General features: G+C 35.0%; 1 protein-coding gene across 14 annotated transcripts in view; it reads left to right on the top strand.

The window, feature by feature from the left end:
• The window catches only part of ARB2A (ARB2 cotranscriptional regulator A), a 447,123-nt gene that overhangs the window by 325,633 nt on the left and 101,221 nt on the right, over positions 1 to 20,269 (top strand). Inside the window, exon 12 of one of the 14 annotated variants that reach the window (XM_055086676.1) lies at positions 7,797 to 7,957. The exons of 12 other annotated variants lie outside the window; for them this stretch is intronic. In XM_055086676.1, the coding sequence (XP_054942651.1) occupies positions 7,797 to 7,828 (32 nt within the window). In that variant the 3' untranslated portion in view covers positions 7,829 to 7,957. Of the gene's footprint in view, positions 1 to 7,376; positions 7,580 to 7,796; positions 7,958 to 20,269 lie in introns of those variants that run through there. One more of the 14 variants, XM_055086678.1, reaches the window with a different exon arrangement.

The following is a 20,269-nucleotide window of genomic DNA, read 5'->3' as shown; positions in this document are numbered from 1 at the left end:
ACCTAAAGTTTAAATATATCTTGCAGTCAATGTGATAAGAAAGCGTTGTGTCATAGCTTAATTGGCAGTGTTTTTTCTAAGTGGTACTTGGAGTAATGATAAATCTTAACATCAATGGCATTTTGGGTTTGATGACACACAGTACTCTAATTATGTGTCTTCATTTTCCCAAAGGGTTTCGTCTAAGTCAAAATTCTGTTGGTCAGCATCTTTTAAGAACACTAGGTTTGATATGAAGATTCCCTTTTGTAAAACTAAGTTTCTTTTTGTAACATTAATAGACACTCCCTAATGTGTCTATTGTATAAAATTGAAGTTTTGTCATTGTATTTTTAACTCGGAGCACACTTAGATGAACAACACTTCCCAGCCATCATTTTCACAGTTTTGTTTTGTTTTTTTTTTTATATGTATACACAAAAAACACTGGTGTCCTTTAGCTATTAATAATTTATTTTTGACATTTAGAAGTAATTTTATATGTTTCATTCAAGGCAAAGACAACATGATATTGAGAACCTACAACTGTTATATGTGAAACTATTTACATTAATCGCTATAACTCAGTTATGACTCTCTTGCTTTAAATCTCTTTGGTATGTTTCTGTTCTGATTTACTGCCTGGTTTAAAGATTAATGTCACAGGGTAATTTACTACAGCTTCACAGATGGTATTTGAATCTTTGTAAATGGGCTTTGGAATCTGTGCACAATTCTATATAATGTTAGGTTAACATCAATGTAAATGTTGAACTTGAAACAGTTCTAAAAGATCATGATAGAAATTTCATTATCCCTTTCTAAATACTATAAATTTTTAGGGGATTTCATGGGCTAAGTATTTTTACTTCACTAGTGTGGTTAAGGTATAACTAGCTCCTTATATTTGAAATCACCAGCCCCTATAAGTTGAAAATAAACATAAAAAATAAATTACCTAATTTAAAACTATTCTAAAGTTCTAGTCACAGGAGAAGTTACTGTTCTTATTTTTACAGCTTCCTACATGAAATGCTTTATAGAATCCACAAACACACATTGCTTTTAGTGTCTTTCCTTTGATGTCTATAAAAGACCCATTCAAAGCTGGAGGTAAGTGCCCCTAATGCGCACAGCAGAAGTTGGCTAAAGTTATTGGAAGCTGTTAGAGATAACCTTTCTCTACATGCCTTTTGACGGAAAAACTGGTACCAACAATACCAGTTAAGCTGTAATTAGTATAACTAACAACTAATAAGAAAGAGCAGACTAGAGGTCATTCTTAAGAATTTAAAGGTATTAGCAGGTTAGGGTTGTAGGGCATCCTATCCCCCAGCTTAATCTGCTGCCCTAGCTGGTGAGATTTGTTGAAGCCATCAGTGCCCTCTAACCCTGAGGTGTTGCTCTCTCATAATTTATTGGTCACATGCCAAGCTCTCTTTCCTGTCTAGTGAGATGACTTTGGGAATGGCAAATTCATTTTAAAGTTCTTGTTATAAATGCCTGCAGATTTTCAACCTTGTAACGTAGATAAAGGATTACAGATTAATTTGCTTTAATGTTCTTGTCCTACAAGCCTTAGACTACATTGAAATTGTCATTTTGCTACATTACAGAATATGATTTGTTGAGACCATTTAACATGTATTATAAGGGAATGCTTAAAATCTAACTATTAAATCAGATGTTGTGTAACTGATTCTAATACGTACTGGATATTCCACTTTTTATGAGCCACTTCTTCAAATTTAATTGCCCACCAGTGGCTCTTGTTTATGTTTACAGTCAACTCTAATGCACTTAAAGGGTAAGAACTTAACAGAGGAATAACCTTTTGTTTACATGAGGTGTAGTTAACCCCTCTCTTCTAGTATCTGGCTTTGGATTCTTCCACATCTCATTACATGATACCTACACAAAAACAAGAGGAATGCCATAGAACTTTAATTGTTCTTTTCCTTTTCCCAGTAAAGTCATGACTGTAAGATTGTTTCTGCCCCTAGAAGGTTTTTTTTTTTATTTTAAAGCAATAAGCACTATGAAGAAAGAGTCAAAAGGAAACTTTCTTTTTCAACGTTTTTATGTTACTACCTAGGTCTCAGACTATCATTACTATCATATGTATTATAGATTTTTTTAAACTATAGATTATTTATTACTCATGAAGTAAGCTGAGGCAGGCCCCAATAACTAAACAAAGTTTTAAAGTGGGAAGCATCAAACCACATGAACCTAAAGAAAAGAAAATTTAAATTTCAAGTTATCATAGGTCACTGGACACATAGACATATAAAACTTAAGGAGTACAGACTTAAAAATCATAGTTCTCATTTAAGTACCACAAGAAATAACTAGGATATATTCTTCCTTTGAGTCCTCCATCTCAGTGTTTTTTGTTTGTTTGTTTTTTTGTTTGTTTGGCGCTTTTTTTTTTTGCGGTACGCGGGCCTCTCACCGCTGTGGCCTCTCCCGTTGTGGAGCACAGGCTCCGGACGCGCAGGCTCAGCGGCCATGGCTCAGGGGCCCAGCCGCTCCGCGGCATGTGGGATCTTCCCGGACCGGGGCACGAACCCGTGTCCCCTACATCAGCAGGCGGACTCTCAACCACTGCGCCACCAGGGAAGCCCCATCTCAGTGTTTTATATACATATTACTGGTGGTTTGTGGATGAACTGTTTTTTTATTTTAGTAGTTATTTGTTTATTCTAATATATGTTAGCAAAAGATATGAATAACACATGAAGCCTTTTTAATGGATATTATTGCTTTGGACTAGGCAAATAGAAAAAGTGAATTGATGTGAAGAAAAATACTAGCTATTTTTGTAGTACTGGTAGTTTGTGAATATGGCAAAATGCATAAAAGTCTTACAAAAATGACTGGATTTAGGGACACAATACTCTGTCTAAACATGAAATTCCAATAATGTTTATTCTAGCCAAAAATTCACAAGATGCTCTTATCCCTTCATTTCTATCTATCTATTGGTCTTCATTTATTTAATTTATGTGTCTGTATGGGTGTACTTAGCAGTTTCATGTTTTGTTTTCAAAATAAGCCAGCTTCTCTGGGCTTCAGTCTTGGGTTAGATGATGCCTAAGGTTCCTTCAAGGCAGGGTTATCAGTCCTCAGCTGATAAATTCCTCAAGATTGGGAACCAAATACGTATAACTTGATCTAAGTAGTAGTTAGCATAGTGACAACCCCAAATCATCATTAATACATGTTCACCATTGACTGATTCACATGTTCTAAAGACAAATGTAAAAATGTTTTTGCATATCCATGTGCTTTCCCCAAACTAACAAATAATTTTAATTGTCACGTCAGTAATTTAAAACTTTTTCAAAATAGAGAGCAGACTGGTGCTACTTAAAGTTCACACAGACACCAGTCTTTTTTCATGCTAGGATTTCCTAAGCAGTGGCACCACGGACAGTATTGGAAAGTCTTATTTTTTTCCTCTTCCATACTATCTTACGATTAACTATGAGAGTAAGACATCAAAGCTGAACTGACTTCAAAGCCTGTAACACTTATGGTTTCCAGCTATTACTGTAACCAGCCGCTCTGCCCTAATAGCAATTCATCTTACAGAGCTGCCTCGCTAGGATCCACCCCTCTGCTTCCCGCCTTCCCCTTTTCCAAACCTGTCAAATTAAAAACTACCCTTTACACGAATCTCAAAGTTAAACCAGTCCAAAGAGTTAGCATATTTGCTTACTTTCAGGATTTTACCACTAAAAAATAGACCATATTTATTTATTTATTCACTTTTCCCAAAATTATGCCTTTTACCACAAGGCCTTACACTATGTTCACATTAAACATATAATGTTCTTCATTATGTTTATTTCAAAAGTATAATATACACATGTAGGTAAGATTGTATATACGCCTGCCACTTCAGTTAGGTTCACAAAATAAAATATTAAAAGTTGAATCCGGTCCTTGGCCCTGTAAATCAATGAAGTTAAAAGGAATGAAGTCTAAAACATGGATTGTCCATCATAAATGCCTGAAATATAATTCTTGGAAGCACATGCTTTCTCTAGTGAAAAAATAATAATATTAATAAAGTTTTCATGGACATATAGTTTTCCAGCAATATAAAAGTTAATATATTAGAGCTTCTCCTATACTCATAACCAAGTAGGTACTAAAATATTATGCAGGCCAGTTTCTTGAGAGGTGTAGAATTAGCATCAGCTGAAGATTTTCAATTTTTCTTTAAATGGCCCAGATAAAAATTTTAAATTATTTTCCTTGAATAATTTGGTAAAGTTGATGGTAGGTATTCAGTACCATGGGGCAAGAGGCAGGGGCAGCAGCTCTTGAAATCTGGTAGATAGCATGCAGATCTTAAAGTGACGGCACCAAAGGACTAACAGAAGACTTAATGACTTAGCTCTTCTCAACCCCAAACCATATACGACATTCTGAATACTTACGACAGAAGCTTTAATTGTGGATTATGGGAATTAAATAAGCTCAATATAATGATTGTATTGTTTGGGAAATGGAATGGACTGCACTGTAAACTAATGAGCTTTCCATCTTTCGAAGCATTCAAGTAAAGGCTCAATGACCACTTGTCAGTAATTCGATAGAAGGAATTCTTACATTTGGGAGAGATTAAAAAATCTTTAATACCTATTTCAGTTCTAGAGTTCTTTGTTTCTAAAAATTAAAGGATATGAAGAAATAGAGTTGAAGATTAAGTGATGATAGTAGCATGCAGCTGTTGTCTGCAGTCCAGTAGTTAGATGGATTTTACAAAGTGTCATAAACGGTTATCTCCAAGGGATTTGAAAAAGAAGGAGCGCATGGTGGTTTAAGTAGATAAGGGCAAACAACAAAATGATGCACCTCTCTTCTAGTGTTGAAGGTCGGGAGAGAGAGGAACCTACTCTAAAATGCTCAGAAAAGAGGGCATAAGGAAAATGAAAAAGGGAGCTTTTTTAAAGACCTGGAACCCAAATGGATTTTCAGAGTGCTAAAAATAGAAACCAAAGGATCTTTATATCTGCATTCCTTGAAGGAAGGGAACAAAACAGGTAGGAAAATGAGAAGTTAAAATTTTAACTTCAATTCTGTTTGAAGAGCATAATAATTGCAGAGGACTAAAAAAAGCACAATGTGGGTATGGAAAGATCAGAGTCACTAACCAATATGTTGCTCTGGGCCAGTTACTGAATTTCTCAGGATCTCTCATTGTTTTAAATATTAGGCAGGTAGATGATTTTCATGATCTTATCCAGCTCTGAGATTCTCTCTTAGTGCCTTAATTAAGGCTGAATTAAGTATGCTCTCCATAGCCCAAGAATTCTGACAGACCAAATGTTTCAGTTTGCAGCGCCTGGTGTATTCTGGCCTATAGATAATAGCAGGGAGAAAACTCGGGATAATTTTGTAAAGATTCCGACATTTTGAGGTGTATAAAAGTTATGAAGTAATCTCCTGTGTGGGCAGATAAGAAGTGAAGATACCAGCCACACAGGAGAAATGAAGTAGTGCTAGAAAAAGTGCAGTTGGACCCCTCCTTTTGAGTATAAAGAGATGATTGGCGGTCTAAAGAAGACATCCCAGAGAGACCTGGCAGTGTTGCCTCAAGAACAGAGAACAGGCGTTTACGTCAGAAGTGAATCCATAGATTTGATTTATTGGCAATAAAGTGATAGGGAAATCTCATTAACAGCTGCTTTCCAGTAAAGAGGAAAGAGGTACTACCAAAGAACATATAGAGAGAGGTGAGAAAAAGCTAGAAAATACTAAATCTATAAAGATGAAAAATGTGGAAAAATAATTTGAATTGCCATTTAAACCAAAAACCAATAACATGTTAAGGCAGTTTTTCTCAGTAATAAACCGTTCTCCAGAAGTAAAATGGATAGATCCTTTTTTGTTGTTGTGAAAATAATTAAGCATTTTCCAAAAATGTTAATTCTCTCATCTCCTGGGAGTGGGTTATATACCAGGGCCATACAACTAACTGGGGTTTATTTATGACTATTAATTGTGATTGCAGACTTTAAAGAGTCTACTTCAATACACAATTAAATTATGATTTGTATACCTTGGTATATTCTTTCCCAAGCTTTGGTACTCTGGGTTTTCTGAATAACCATACAAAAACTCCATATCAGTATTCTGGGCCATGTTGTATCCTCTCTTTTGAAATAGGAATATGAATTTTACTGAAATGATTATTTATAGCAACATTAATATTATTCAACACTTAAAATCATTACATTGTTATTTTCTGATTGGGAACTTAATGCCCATCCTCTTTTAAATAGTATATTAATCTATGAATGAAATTGGTCCTGCAAATAACACATTAGTAGAAAGTTAGAAATAAATGTTATCTTCTGAGTGTGTTGTATATAACAGCTTACAGCTTCAGTTCTGATCACGGACATGCTCTTCCAGCTAAGTGCCATTAATCCATTTACTGCTGCTCACTGGAATGAAGAGAAATTGCCAAAGAGTTTTCCATATGTTTAAGTGAATTCCTCTGTAATTGTGGATTGTTTAGCTTCCTTATTTTTCTTTGTGTATAGCCCTTTTGAAGATTCCTAAAGCCAATTCTCTTTTTACTCAAGTTAAAAAACAAAACCAAAAATACCAGCAGCAACAACTACAAAAAAACAAAACAAAACAGGCAACTGTGGCAACAGTTCTGATTCCTTTGGCTGAAGTCCAGCTTACTGGTTGTTTTGCCACATTTAGTTCCACATCACTGACTTGAGAAGGCAGAAGTGGCACCACTCTGTGCTGACCTATTGGTCATGACCACTCCTACCTCATTCTTAACATTTCGTCCTAATCTACTTCCACACATAGTGTATTTCTGCAGCAGTAAAAGAAGATGTTAAAATCTAGAATCAATTAACCAGTGCAGTAGCTCAGGACCCACTGAGCTTTTTGTCCTTAGTGTTATAATTTAAAGCATTTGCCAAACAGATACCGTCTCATCCTGTGTTTCACGTGTGAAAAGAGATCATGGAAAAAAGTCTCCAGAACCTAAATTAAATATGTATATCAAAGTATTACCATAGATAGGCAGCATATATTTATTTGGGCTAAGGAATATACTTTAGCCTTCATCAAGAAAAATAAAATACGCCTTGTGAATGGCTGATTGTACTGTGCACATTGAATCAGAATGTCAGAATCTTCTAAATAAATTGTTATTATGGGATAAGGCAGAACTGCAGCTCTGAATTTATATAATTCACTCCATTGTAGATTTTTTTCATTGAAGAATACATTTCGCTGCCATAAATTGCACTGAGTATGAACAGCAGAGTCATTTGAGGTTCATTGGAAATATAGGAGAACATCATGTTTCCTGTCCTTTTGTTAAACTTGGCATATTGATTTTTTTTGCACAGCTTGCAGCACAGAAATGTGATATACAGCTACAGCAAGACAAGCTAACCACATGTGAATTTGTTAAGTACTGCTGGATTCGCAGAAATTGTCTGACTGTGCAAATAGCAAGATTTGACTTCTCCAGGAACTCTTTATGACATAATCAATTAAAATAACAAGTTTTGATTTTATTGCCCAGAATAAATCATTAGCAAAACTCATATTCTCCTGATCACTCATGTGTAGGATGTTTACATTCATTTTGTTTCTATATTTCAAGCACAGTAATAAATATGTAGCATTTGGGCCAAAAGTTTAAAGTCAAATATAGTTTTAATAATGATTCATAAATTTTTTAAGAACAAAATTCTAGATTTTATTTAAATTTGCCATTGCTTTTCTTTTAAAATATCTAGTGTTCATTCTTTTGTTCCCTTTAGGCTCAAAGGTAGCAAGATTTGGATTTGACTGATACTTCTTACTGCATTTAAATTTAGCACCTTGTGGAAAGGGAGTCTCTGAAGTAGGGCTGGTGTGCTCTTCTCCTCACCTTATTAAACCTCCTCCTTAAACGCGTCCATTATACAGTTCGTCTTGCCTGACTTCAAAGAGTAGAGATGGAGAGAGGATGAGCTATAACTCAGCGGAGTGTGTTACCCATGGCTTCTTAGAAATGCTAATGTGTTATCTATCAGGTTTATAAAGTTCTCTGAGTTCTCTTGGAAGCAGATAAGCCACTATGTGGTTTTCTGCAGAACAAAACTGACAGTCTTTCCAAAGCTAGGAAATATTCGTAACATCATGTACATGTGATCGTGTTGTCACCTGCCTTTTAAGAAAATACTTTCTTTAAAACACCTCAAGCTCTCTAAATGTAGACTTCTTTTTAACAAGATTTTTTCTCAAATTTTTTTTTCAAAAATTTCTCTACTTGCTCTCAGTACTTTTGAACAGGTGGACATCTTATGAGATTTCATGTCAAATTTATTAGAAACAAGTCTTTTAAAATTATCTGGTAAAAGCACAAAGCGTGAGTTGTTCCCTTATAAAAAAAAGGGGGGGGGGAGCGGAAGGGGTCAGAGCAAAGAAGAAAGTGCCACTGGTTTGTGTTAGGTGACACTGTGCCCTGCTTGTCTAATTTGATTACACAGAGCCCCTGAAGCCTCAGGCAAAGCTGATTTTAGCTATAATCAGCTTCTTAACCTTTTGAGAACTAACGTAAACACTACCTAGCAGTGGTTAATTATGTTGCTCTGCTACACACTACAAAGTGCAAAGGTAAAAGTGTAGAACTACAGTAACACATGTTGTGACAAAATTTAACAAGATGACTTAAGGGGATTGGAGCAGAAGGTAGTTCTATATTTGTGATGAATTTTAAACTAATAAAGAGACATAAGGGTGCTTTTTAAAAAATTTTTAGCTATAGTTTTTGCTTAAGTTTTACCCATAAGTGCTGAACATTCATGGACTACTTTTTTCTTTTTGCTGTCCTCACATTTGTACTTTTCTCTGAAATCCTCTTTTGATTATACACACATTTTAGAAATATGTGTATTCATACTCTTTCATTTTTCAGAGTAAACCAAGGTGATTTTACTCGTATAATAAGAGTAAAATCCTCTTGGTTCACTTTTACAGATAGTAAAAATTCATTAGGGGAAGAATGGAATTTCTCTATAGTTAGATGGAATATTGTGGTTTCATATATATATATATATATATATATATATATATATATATATATATGGGCAAGAACCTAACTTTTTGATTTGGAACAGGAGCTCTTGATACAGGAATCTGATGTGTCATATGGGAAGTTAATATATAAGATGATTCTACTGTCTATAGTTGGTGTAACTCTCGTGTAGTGATGTGACTAATGGGGTAGAGAACCATAAAGATTAACTAATGTACTTATCAAGGCTATCTCCTTGAAGTCATATTTGCTGGGAAAACACCCTAGGAAGATTCTCCTGAGTAAGGTTTACAGTTGACCAGGAGAATATATGGAGCCATAAGCCATACCCCATATTGGTAAGCTTCTGTACCTGAAATTTCGTGCTCTGAAAAAATTCTGAAGGGTAGAATCTTAGTGCTCCCCAGTGACACACACTATAAACACTCACTCTGTGTGGAATTAACTTAAATGGAGAAGGAGGGGAAGGTTCGGACTAAAGGTGAACTATTAATTTTTTAAATCTTAGGTCAGTCCCTCATAAATAACATGAATATTCTACAAGCTTGTTATTCTGCAATGTAGTTTATGTTGTGGTTACAGTGAGCTTAAAAATCACATTTAAGCTGTAGATTTTGGAGAGGCAGACATCAAAGGGCCTTTCACGATTTCTGAGGCATCTGAGAACACTCATTGGGCATCACGGCCAGCTCCTTTGGCCAAACTTGGCCCCCATGGTGAGGGAAGGTGACCTCATTAATAAATAATGTAAATTAATTGACATAAATGCCACCTAAAAGCAGGAGTTCAGGTGGGTTTTGTAGCTATATATAATACTATGGGGTAAATGAAGCCAAGTCATAGATAACTGGACATTTTTGGCCCCTTGCAGAAATGTTTTAACTGAATTGTATTCTCTGTTGTGTTATCAGCTTGTTAAAAGAAACAATTACATAAAACTCCCCATTACAGCTGTTGTAGATATCTTTTAGGTGAAGTGCTTTCTATTTTATGGCACATGTTATAAAAAATATAATACTTGTTCAGTATCCTGGTATGGATGGAGGGGACAGCTCAAGGCTGGAGGCCACAGGCTCCAGCTGCCCCTGGTCCCCTTGGCTGCCCTGAGGACTGAAGGATCACTGTCTCTGCACCCCTGCAACCCATTCAGGGCCCATGATGGGCCAGGGGGTAGCTGACTTAGAGGCAGTAATCTGCTACATCTTATGAGGTTCTCTCCTAGGAGTACCCATAGGAGAAATCCTTCCCAGAATTCAGTTCTTCCCCAGTTATTATTTTTTTTTATCAGATGAACAATGAAAATCTTATAGTATGTTATTCCAGTGGTTTCCAGACTTTGTTCCACAAGAGCATTACCTGAGCAGCCAAGGCCTCTTTCCTATTATAGTTCATTCAGAATGTCTAGGGTGGGATCCAGGCATCAACCTTTTCAAAGATCCCCAGGTAATCCTCAGTGGTTTCCCATGTTTGGGAACCACTGACATACCCACTGTAGTCTCCTCATAGCTTAAGCCATTTGGGAGCTTAGAGATAAATTTGCATCTCATCTGTTGCAACTAAATAGGACTAATCATATTTGTTCATTATTTTCTTGTCCATTTTTTGTTTTTGCCTTGACTTCTTCAAATGTTTTTGTACTTTCATATAATTTTATATTGTGTTTATTTTAATAGAATTATTTAAGTAGAATTTACATACTATTAAATCCATGTAAGTGTACAATTCAGTAGTTTTTTTAGCAAATTTATAGTTGCACAATTATCACCACAATCCCATTTTAGTATATTTCCATCACCCCAGAAAGTTTCTTTGTGCCCATTTGCAGTCAATCCTGCTCCCACCCATAGCCCCAGACAACCAGTGATCTGCTATCTCCATAGATATCATATAAATAGAGTCATACAGTATGTGGTCTTTTATATCTGGCTTATGTTACTTACAATGTTTATGAGATTCAACCATGTGGTAGCACAGATCACTAGTTCATTCCTTTTCATTGCTAAATAGTATTCCATTTCATTTATCTGTTAGCCAGTTGATAGACATTAGAATTATTTTCAGCTTGGAGCTATTATGTATAATACTGCTATGAACATTCACATATGAATCAGTCCAGACATATATTTTCATTTATCTTGAGTATAAACTTAGGAGTGGAATTTGTGGGTCATTTGATTAGTTTATATTTAGCTTTTTTAAATTTATTTTTTAATTAAAGTATAATTGATTTACAATGTTGTGTTAATTTCTGCTGTACAGCAAAGTGACTCAGTTATACACATATATACATTCTTTATTATAATATTTTCCGTTATGGTTTATCACAAGATATTGAATATAGTTCCCAGTGCTATACAGTAGGACCTGTTGTTTATCCATTCTATATGTAATAGTTTATATTTAGCTTTTTAAGGAACTACAAAACTGTTTTTCAAAATGGCTACACTATTTTATATTCACATCAGCAAAATATGAGAGTTCCAGTTTCTTCACATCCTTACCAACGCTTGGTATGTTCAGTCCTTTTGATTATAGTCTAGTGGGTGTGTGGTGTTATCTCAGTGTGGTTTTAATTTGTGACTACTTGATGTTGAGTGTGGTTTCTTGTGTTTATTAGCCATATGTTTGTTTTCTTTGGTGAAATGTTTCTTTTGCCTATTTTTAAATTTGATGTTTGTCTTATTATTGGGTTGAAGTAATTCTTTATATATTCTGCATACAAGTCTCTTATCAGATGTGTGATTTACAAATGTTTTACCCAAGCTGCAGCTTATCTCTTCTAAATGGTATCTTTTGAAGAGAAGTTTTTTATGAGTTCAAAATTTGATGATTTTCAATTTATCATTCTTTTTTCTTTTATGGATCATATTTTTGGCATCATATCTAAAAAATCTTTGCCAAACCCAAGGTCACAATGATTATTTGTTGTTTTGTTGCAGAAGTTTTATAGTTTTAGCTCTAACATTTAGGTGTGACTCATTTTCAGTTGATTTTTGTGTATGGTATATGGTAAGGATCTAAGTTGATTTTTTAGCATGTGGATATCTGATTTTCCCAGCACCATTTGTTGAAAAAAACTATCGTTTCCCCATTGAATTGCCTTGGACCTTTCTCAAAAATCAGTTGACCATAAACTAAGGATTTATTAATAAACTTTGTATTCTGTTCCATTGATCTTTATGTTTGTTTTTTATACCAATACCATGGTGTCTTGAATATTGTAGCTTTATAGTAAATTTTGATATTAGGTGGTATAAGTTCTTCTTTGTTCTTTATTTAGATCATCTATAATTTCTCTTAGCAATGTTTTTTTAGTGTTTTTACACTTCTTTTGTAAAATATATTCTTAATTTTTCATTCTTTTTGATGCTATTATGAGTAGAATTCTTTTCTTAATTTCATTTTCAAATTGTTTATTGCTAGTATAAAGAATTAAAATTGGTTTTGCCTATTGGTTTTGTATTCTGTAACCTTACTAAAATTCATTAGTTCTAGAATTTTTTTGGTAGAATCTTTATGATTTCCTACATATAGGACCATGTCATCTATAAATAAAGACAGTTTATATCTTCCTTTCTAATATGCATGCCTTTCATTTCTTTTTTTGCCTACTGCATTGGCTATAATGTCCTGCACTATATTGAATAGGAGTAGTGACAGCAACTCTAGATTCTGATTTTTTTTCCCTTCAGGGTTATTGCTGTTGCTGCAATTTTTTAAAATTGCTATTTTCATTTTAGTCTGGCTTCCTGGAGACCCCCCTTTGCCTGCATAGTTTAATGGCCAGAGTTGATACAGTCATCCCAAGGCACTGTGGCTCTGGGTGAATCTGTGTGTGAGTTGCAGAATGCATTAAAAATTCTTGCAGTTTTCAAGTCTACCTCAACGTTTCATTTTCTCCTGGGTTTTCCTGAGATTTCTGTGCCAGTGCTCATCCTCCCAGCCAAGAGGGATGTGTGGGGATTCATGTAGTCTCTCAGTGGCTTTCTCACTTCCAGGATCTCCCTATTAAATTTCTGACTAGTCCACTGGTCTGCTGCTCACCCCAAGTAAGATCACAACCTCTGTCTAGCAGGGTCATGGGCTTTTGGGGTCAGTTTCCCACCGAGTTTGCTTTATTTGCTTGTTAATACTCTTGGGCATGGGTTTTTCTCTTTCTACTCCAAGTCAAGTCAAGCCCCTCTAGCAGCAAAGGTGCAGGTTTTTCACAGCCAATCCCACCCTGGAAGCTCTACCATGCCTACTGAGCTGCCGCTGACACAGATTGCCACTGTTCTTACCTGTAGCTCAGCAGTTTTTCATGAATAAACGCTTCTCAAGTTGCTTGTCTTTGGTTGATTTCTGGAGTGCTGAAATGGTTGCACTTGAAAATTTTGTCGACTTTTATAGTTGTATTTGGGGAGAAGGTTTGCCAGTCTCTTAGCTTGCCATCACTGGAAGTCCTGCCTGAGTTTCTTTTTGTAAGCCACAAACCCTTTTTGGAACAAGATGAAACATTAACTATATAAATACAGAATAAGATAAAATAAAAAACCAAGCAAGGGTAAAGTTAATATAAGATAGGAAAATAAATTCCTTATGGAGCAACAATAATTTTTAACTCCTATGATAGATTTTCCCAGTGTGCCTAGGAATGGAAGTTTTCTTGGTCTTTCAATAGAGAGATTTACTCTATCATAAAATGCAAAAATCCATTGTATTTTCATTGTCATTGAGATCTAAAATAAATTGGAAAAAAAGGTATGTATCTGACCAGAAAAAATAGAACAAGTTAGATCAAAATGCTACCCTGGGATCCTTTTGGTTTCATTTTATTTTGTTTTCTCCCAAAGGTCAAATCCCCAAACTTGTACAACTTTAGACTGCAGGAATACTTGACAAAATGTGCGGTGATAAAGCTGCCAGATTGAAGGTTTCTTAAGTGCTACTGTCCAAAATCACTAGGCATGCTTGTAACTAGTAATTCTTGTCAGAATATACACTCTCAGTGTGTGACTTTTATCTGCAGGTGGCAGAGCATATGTTTTAGCACCAAAAAATGTAAGGTGGCAGAGAGAGGATATTTAATATGTTGTAACCTATTTTTATTTTTAATTTTTTCTCTTATAGCTGCTTAGTTCCGGTCAAAAGCAGGCTAACTAAAACATTTTCAGATCTTAAGGGCTATATTTAAATTAGGAAAAAAATGGTTCCAGATATAATCGTGTCATTTGTTTTTATTTAACACATGAATCAAGGTTATTGGACCAGCATCTCTCATAAAAGAAAAATACAGTGGTATCTTATGTAACTGAAGTCCAGAGCGGGGGTTCTTCTCTTCAAATGGATTTTCTGGTTAAATTATAATTAATCCTTTAAACACTACAATCACCTTTGTTTTTATCCTTATTATAATAATACATTTTCCTACTATAGGAAATAGCTACTAGGTACAGCTAGCAGTTATGTATAGCAAACAAATATCACTTAATATTTTCTAACTAATGTAGTTCTTACTACATGAATCAAAGTTATCATTCTATGCATTAATCATAATTAAGACCTTAGCTAAAGGACAAGAGTTACAAATTCAAACCCCACTGATGAGTGACATTTAGGAATGCAAGCCCAGTGTTGTCAAATTTTTCTAGTTTTCCCAAAGAAGCCAGAAATCTGCATATTTATTTGAAATCTCTCTAATTTTAAGTGTTGCAGCTAACTTAAGTTTTTAAAGCTATTGTATAGGTCAGATAAAATAAAAACCATTCAGATCAGGCCCATAGGCAAGCAGTTTACAACCTCTGGTGGGAAAGAATGGTCAGAGCCTCTTCTGACAACAGCCTCTGCCTGATTTCCTGCCATGTGTCTCTTGCTCAAAAAAGAAGGTATAACATGCTTCCCAAATGATTGTCTGCATTATTTTACTGTAGAATTCTGCGACAATGTGTTTTAGCAGAAAATACGCTGAAATGGGCATCCAAAAACCTTGATTCTGAGGCTAATAATATTTTTTAAGCCCTTCCTGTATCAACCAGGCCCTGCTCTAAGTTCTTTAGACCTATTAACTCATCTAATTCTAGTTTTGGTTTTGCTCTTCAAAAGTTTTATGTTGGGTCAGTCATTTACCTTCTGTAGATCTGTTTCCTCTACGTGAAAAATTATAGGATTATATTTATACATGACTGAACTAGAAAATCTGTCAGAACTCTTTCAGCAGGAATATTCTTTCATCTGGAGAATATGAGGGTTGGATTCAGTGACACAAGGATAAATTGTCAACCAGACTATGGTATTAATTTATATGAGTTTATAGCACCTATCTGTATAACTCAGTAGAAATAAATGTATATAATCTTCAGTGCATTCACATTCCTTCAACAAGTATCATGCTAGAATATTTTAGTTAAGTTGAGAAAGAAGTTGAGTATCCACTCCCCATGGGGTTAAAAAGGCCTGCACCCTATCTTCTCACTGAGGTTATCATCTCATTGAGGCAGTGTGTTATGCAACAAAAATTTAAATTAAAGCAGAAAATAAGTACCCTGATGAGCATTACACACAACAAGGCTTTATTCCAAGGCTAACAGAATAGATGTATGAATATGTGTGGCGTGTCTATGGAAGATGAGACTTGGAAAAAGGGAAAGATTTGAATTGGAAGGTGCAGAGGACCATTTAACATGGAAAAATATGTCCAAGTCAGAAATTAGAATGTTATCATACCAAAGAAATAGAAGGCACATTGCCTTCAGAGTACATATAGAACAATGACAAATTTTACAGAAAAGTCAAGATAATTATTATAATGCACTTTCTAACTTTTACTCTTATGAAGGTGAATGACTATAAAGAATGTATCCCAATACAACTCTTATGACTTTGACAGAAAACAAATACTTGCAGTACAGTTGTTAAATAAATCATTTGTTTGCAGCTAACCCTCAAATGGTTCAGGAAAAAAAAGTACATGAAGGCAAAGAAGCACATATGGCAAAATGTTAACAGTTATTGAACCTAGGGGAAAGGTGTATGGATAATCATTGTACTGTTACAACTCTTATAGGTTTAAATCTTTTTACAATAAAAATTGGGGAGGAAGTAAAAGAGTAGAGAAAAGAAAAAGTCATCCAAATAACTTATAGATCAAAGAATAAATCTAGAAAATACTTAGAACTGAGCCATAATGAAACTACAAATTTATACCCTTAAATGCTTATATTAAAAAAGAATAAATGCTAAAAATTAATGAATATTTTTAAATTAAAAAATTAAATGTAAAATAAAAATATATTTAAAAATCAAGTTTAATATAGTGACTGTGTGTAGATATGTAATTAGGTGCTTTATGAATATTTGGTGAATTTACTTCATTTCAAACTTCCCAAATCTTACCAGGTGGATCTTGCCTTGTATCCTGTAGGCAGGAAAAAAAAAAAAAAAACTTACTGCTTTTGCACATCAAGAAGGGTAAATATAAAGCAATAAATCCTTTATTTTTTGACAATTAAATCACTACATTTTGGTAAGATTTTGTTCACTTATCTAAAGTAAAGTAGAGTTGCTCAGCTTCCAGTGAATTTTGGGCAAAGTAAATGTATTCCCCCATTTGTTCTTGTCGTGTTTTGCCAGAATTGTAAATATGTATCTATGATAATATTCTTAACTATCCAGCTGATTGAATTGTTTCCCACTTAAGTGAGGTGCAGCCTAATCGGACGTAGAAATTTTATGAGTTTCAAAAAGAAAACACCTATGGTAGTATCCAATTTTTAATTTCAGTAGGAATTTGTTTCACTAATATCTTTATTCACCAGAATTATAACATAAAATGAAAAAAATGTTTGACCACATTTTAAAAATTGAAGTAAAATTTACATAACATAAAATTCACCATTATAACCAATTTAAAGTGTACAATTCAGTGACTTACAGTGCATTCACAATTTTGTGCAACCATCACTACTATCTAATTCCAGAATATTTTCATCACTCCAAAAAAGAAACCCCATACCCATTAAACAGTCACTACCCATTCACCCTTCTCCCAAGACCCTGGCAGCCACTAATCTGCTTTGTGTCTCTCTGGATTTGCCTATTCTGGACATTTCATATAAATAGTATTATACAATATGTGGCTTCTTGTGTCTGGCTTCTTTCATTTAGCTTCATGTTTTCAAGGTTCATGTTGTAGCATGTATCAGTTCTTCATTCCTTTTTATTGCTGAATGATATTTTGTTGTATGACTATATACTACATTTTGTTTATCCATTCCTCAGTTAATGGACATTTGGGTTTTTTCCACTTTTTGACTATTATGAGTAGTGCTGCTATGAACATTTATGAACAAGTTTTTGTTTGAATGCCTGTATTCAGTTCTCTTGCTTATATACCTAGGAGTCAAACTGATGGTTCAAAATAGTAATTCTGTGTTTAACTTTTTGAGGAATCACCAAATTGTTTTTCTGGCCACATTTTTAATGTAAGGTTTTAAGGCCAGTTTGTGGGAAGAGAACCTTATAAATTGAAAACTTAAAACCGTCAAAAATTTAGCAATAATCTCAATTACAGAGTTCTTTGAGCTCAAGTCTCTCTTTTGACATTACTAAGCATTTCTCTGCCAGCTTCGTTGAGTTTTCACTAGACAGCTTTTATTGTCTGCTCTCTGACCAATAGTTGCTTAATTGAAGAATATGTGGATGGGGGCAGTGGTTACTAGAGTAAGAAGCCTTTGAAATATTTTTTTTCCAATTTTTATCTTCAGTTAAAGAGGACAAATGCTTTACCCTACAATTTAGAAGCGTAATATCTGGAAGTTTCAGACCCTAATCTGATGTGCCTTAAAATAGTTACAAATTAGGGTGATGTCTTCCAAGTGCTCACTGACTGTTTTAAATTTTCTAGTGTGTCCCTGAAAAAAGATCAACAAATCTCCATTAGAATCCATGCCAGAATATTTCTCAACAACTGCTAGCCCTCTATATTTAAAACGTTTGCATTATTTAAATTTCTGAGAAGTTTGAGAATCTCTTGAGAAATTAAAACATTGGACCTTTTAGAATACTAAATGGTTTACATATATGCTTTGAGGTTTTGGCCTATGGTTAGCTTCTCCCATGGAGCTGAAATATTTTGTACTTGGAGTTAAGCCAAATCTTCTGACTTGCATGCATTCAACTTATGGTGCATGCATCCAAGTCCTGGCATTTGAATGGTCTTTTTCCTTCATCTGAATACTTTCTAACTTGAAGAAAAAAAATAACACTTTCCATTTAAAATTTGCCTCTCTCCTCTCCTTCCCTTCTTCACCCATAAGCAAATATCTTCATACTCTGTACCTGCAATGCTGTGAGAAGAGAGGGCATCTTGATATTTTCCAACTCAGAAAGATTACCCTCAGGCCTGGGGATCCATGGAAGAGCTCCAGAGAGTTCCATAAACCCTTTGAAATTCTGTGTTGAATTGAAGTTATAGGGAGAGAATCATACCCTTTATCATATTCTCAAAGGGTATATGGTCCCCCCAAAAGTGAAGATCTGGTGGTTTTAACTGTGGCTTGGAGAACCAACAGACACACTTTCTGTGGTGCCATGACACATTGGATGGTGTGTGATGAAGTCATGAGTATATTTCACTCAGGCTTTCAATGGCAGAGTCGAAGTAATACCAGCGCTGTTTTCGAGGGTTGGATCAAGAGTTGATGCTTATGAAGTTGAAGGTAGTTCCTAGGAATGGCTTAAGGAGGGTGGGAATGTTAGGGCACTGACCACTTATGAAGGTGGAATAGGCAGAGGTAACAGCAAGTGGGAGAGAGTAATACTATTATCCTGCTCAAAATGCAGCCTCACCTCCTACCCTGAGGCCCCTGGTACTTGTATAGAGTATCTTCTCCAGCCATCAAAGTATTTATTTTGCTTATTTGATCATATCATTTATGTCTTTGAAATAGTTTTACCTTCCATCTCCCTCACTGCTTCCCAGAAACCACTTATGGTCTCACACAAGTATCTAAACCCCTTTTTCAGTTTTAGTTTCTGCTCTGTAGTCTTTATAAACAGATCCGAATTCTGTGAGCCACAGAGAAGTGAGAGTCTTAAGGAATTTAAAAAATAGTTCTAATAAACAGAAAGCATTGTTAGGTATTTTTTTCTTTACTGATGTGTGAAGAGAATAAGGGAACCAACCCTGTTTGCACACCTGCCGTGAACCATTCACTCCATGTGTATCATCTTGTTTACTCCTCCTGGTACATCTTTTCAGTGAGTGTTATGAGCTTTTTTACAGATGAACAAACCGAGGTTCACAAAGTTTATAAGTATGAGATGCTAACCCAGATCTTGTAGCTCTGAACCACTGCTTCTCCTACACCTACCAGAGAGCAGCAACAGCAGAGAGAGTTCCAGAAGGTTTGTGGTGGCAGCAGCCTTGTTGAAGAGAGCCGGTGGCATTTGTTTTTGAGCTGCGTTGTATATTTACAAATATACTGTGTATGTATTTAGGGTAATTTGGGAGAAAGCTAATAGATTTTATGAGGAAGCTGAAGTCGCTTGCACATTTGCAAGCTATTTTTTGGTCCTTCCCCTGAAGGACTATGTGGGAGTGATTAGAGTAGAAATGAAACAGCAGCTGATAAATGGGTAAATTTTAATTGCCATTTTTTGCTGAAACTATTGATGTTTTTCTTTATTCCAGTGAAATGTCCCAAGTAAAAAATGTAGAGAATGTCTTACAATTTTAACATGGTGGAAGGTAGAGCAAACAAATGGACAAAAAAATTCAGGGGAAAGATTAATAATTGAATAATGAAATGGTTAAAATTAATTTGAAAATATCCTTGAACTTTGACAAAGATATACAGTACAATACAATAGATATGGGTCCAAATCCCCTTGGATACTTGTATCTGGAAATCCCAAGAAGTAAAAGGAACATACTAAGAAGGAAACTTTAGAGCAGCAGTTGACTGAGTGATAGTCGAGAGAATCAAGTCCTTTCCCCATTTCACCCCTACCCCACCCAGCCCCATTCCATTAGCAGTTCTGTTGCCTTCCTTCCTTCATTCATTCAAAAAACGTTTACTGAGTCCTCCTGTATGTCAGACACTATTCTGGATGCTAGGGATTTGGCAGTGATAAGGATAAACAAAATTCCTGTTGCACAGAGCTTAAATTTCAAAAGAGAATATAGGTAATAAATAGACAAATTCTATGTGTGTGTGTGTGTATGTGTGTGTGTGT

The sequence above is a fragment of the Physeter macrocephalus genome, chromosome 8, assembly GCF_002837175.3.
Source record: "Physeter macrocephalus isolate SW-GA chromosome 8, ASM283717v5, whole genome shotgun sequence".
NCBI classification, from domain to species: Eukaryota; Metazoa; Chordata; class Mammalia; order Artiodactyla; family Physeteridae; genus Physeter; species Physeter macrocephalus.
The sequence above is the reverse complement of the archived record's forward strand: the minus strand, read 5'-3'. Positions and strand labels throughout refer to the sequence as shown.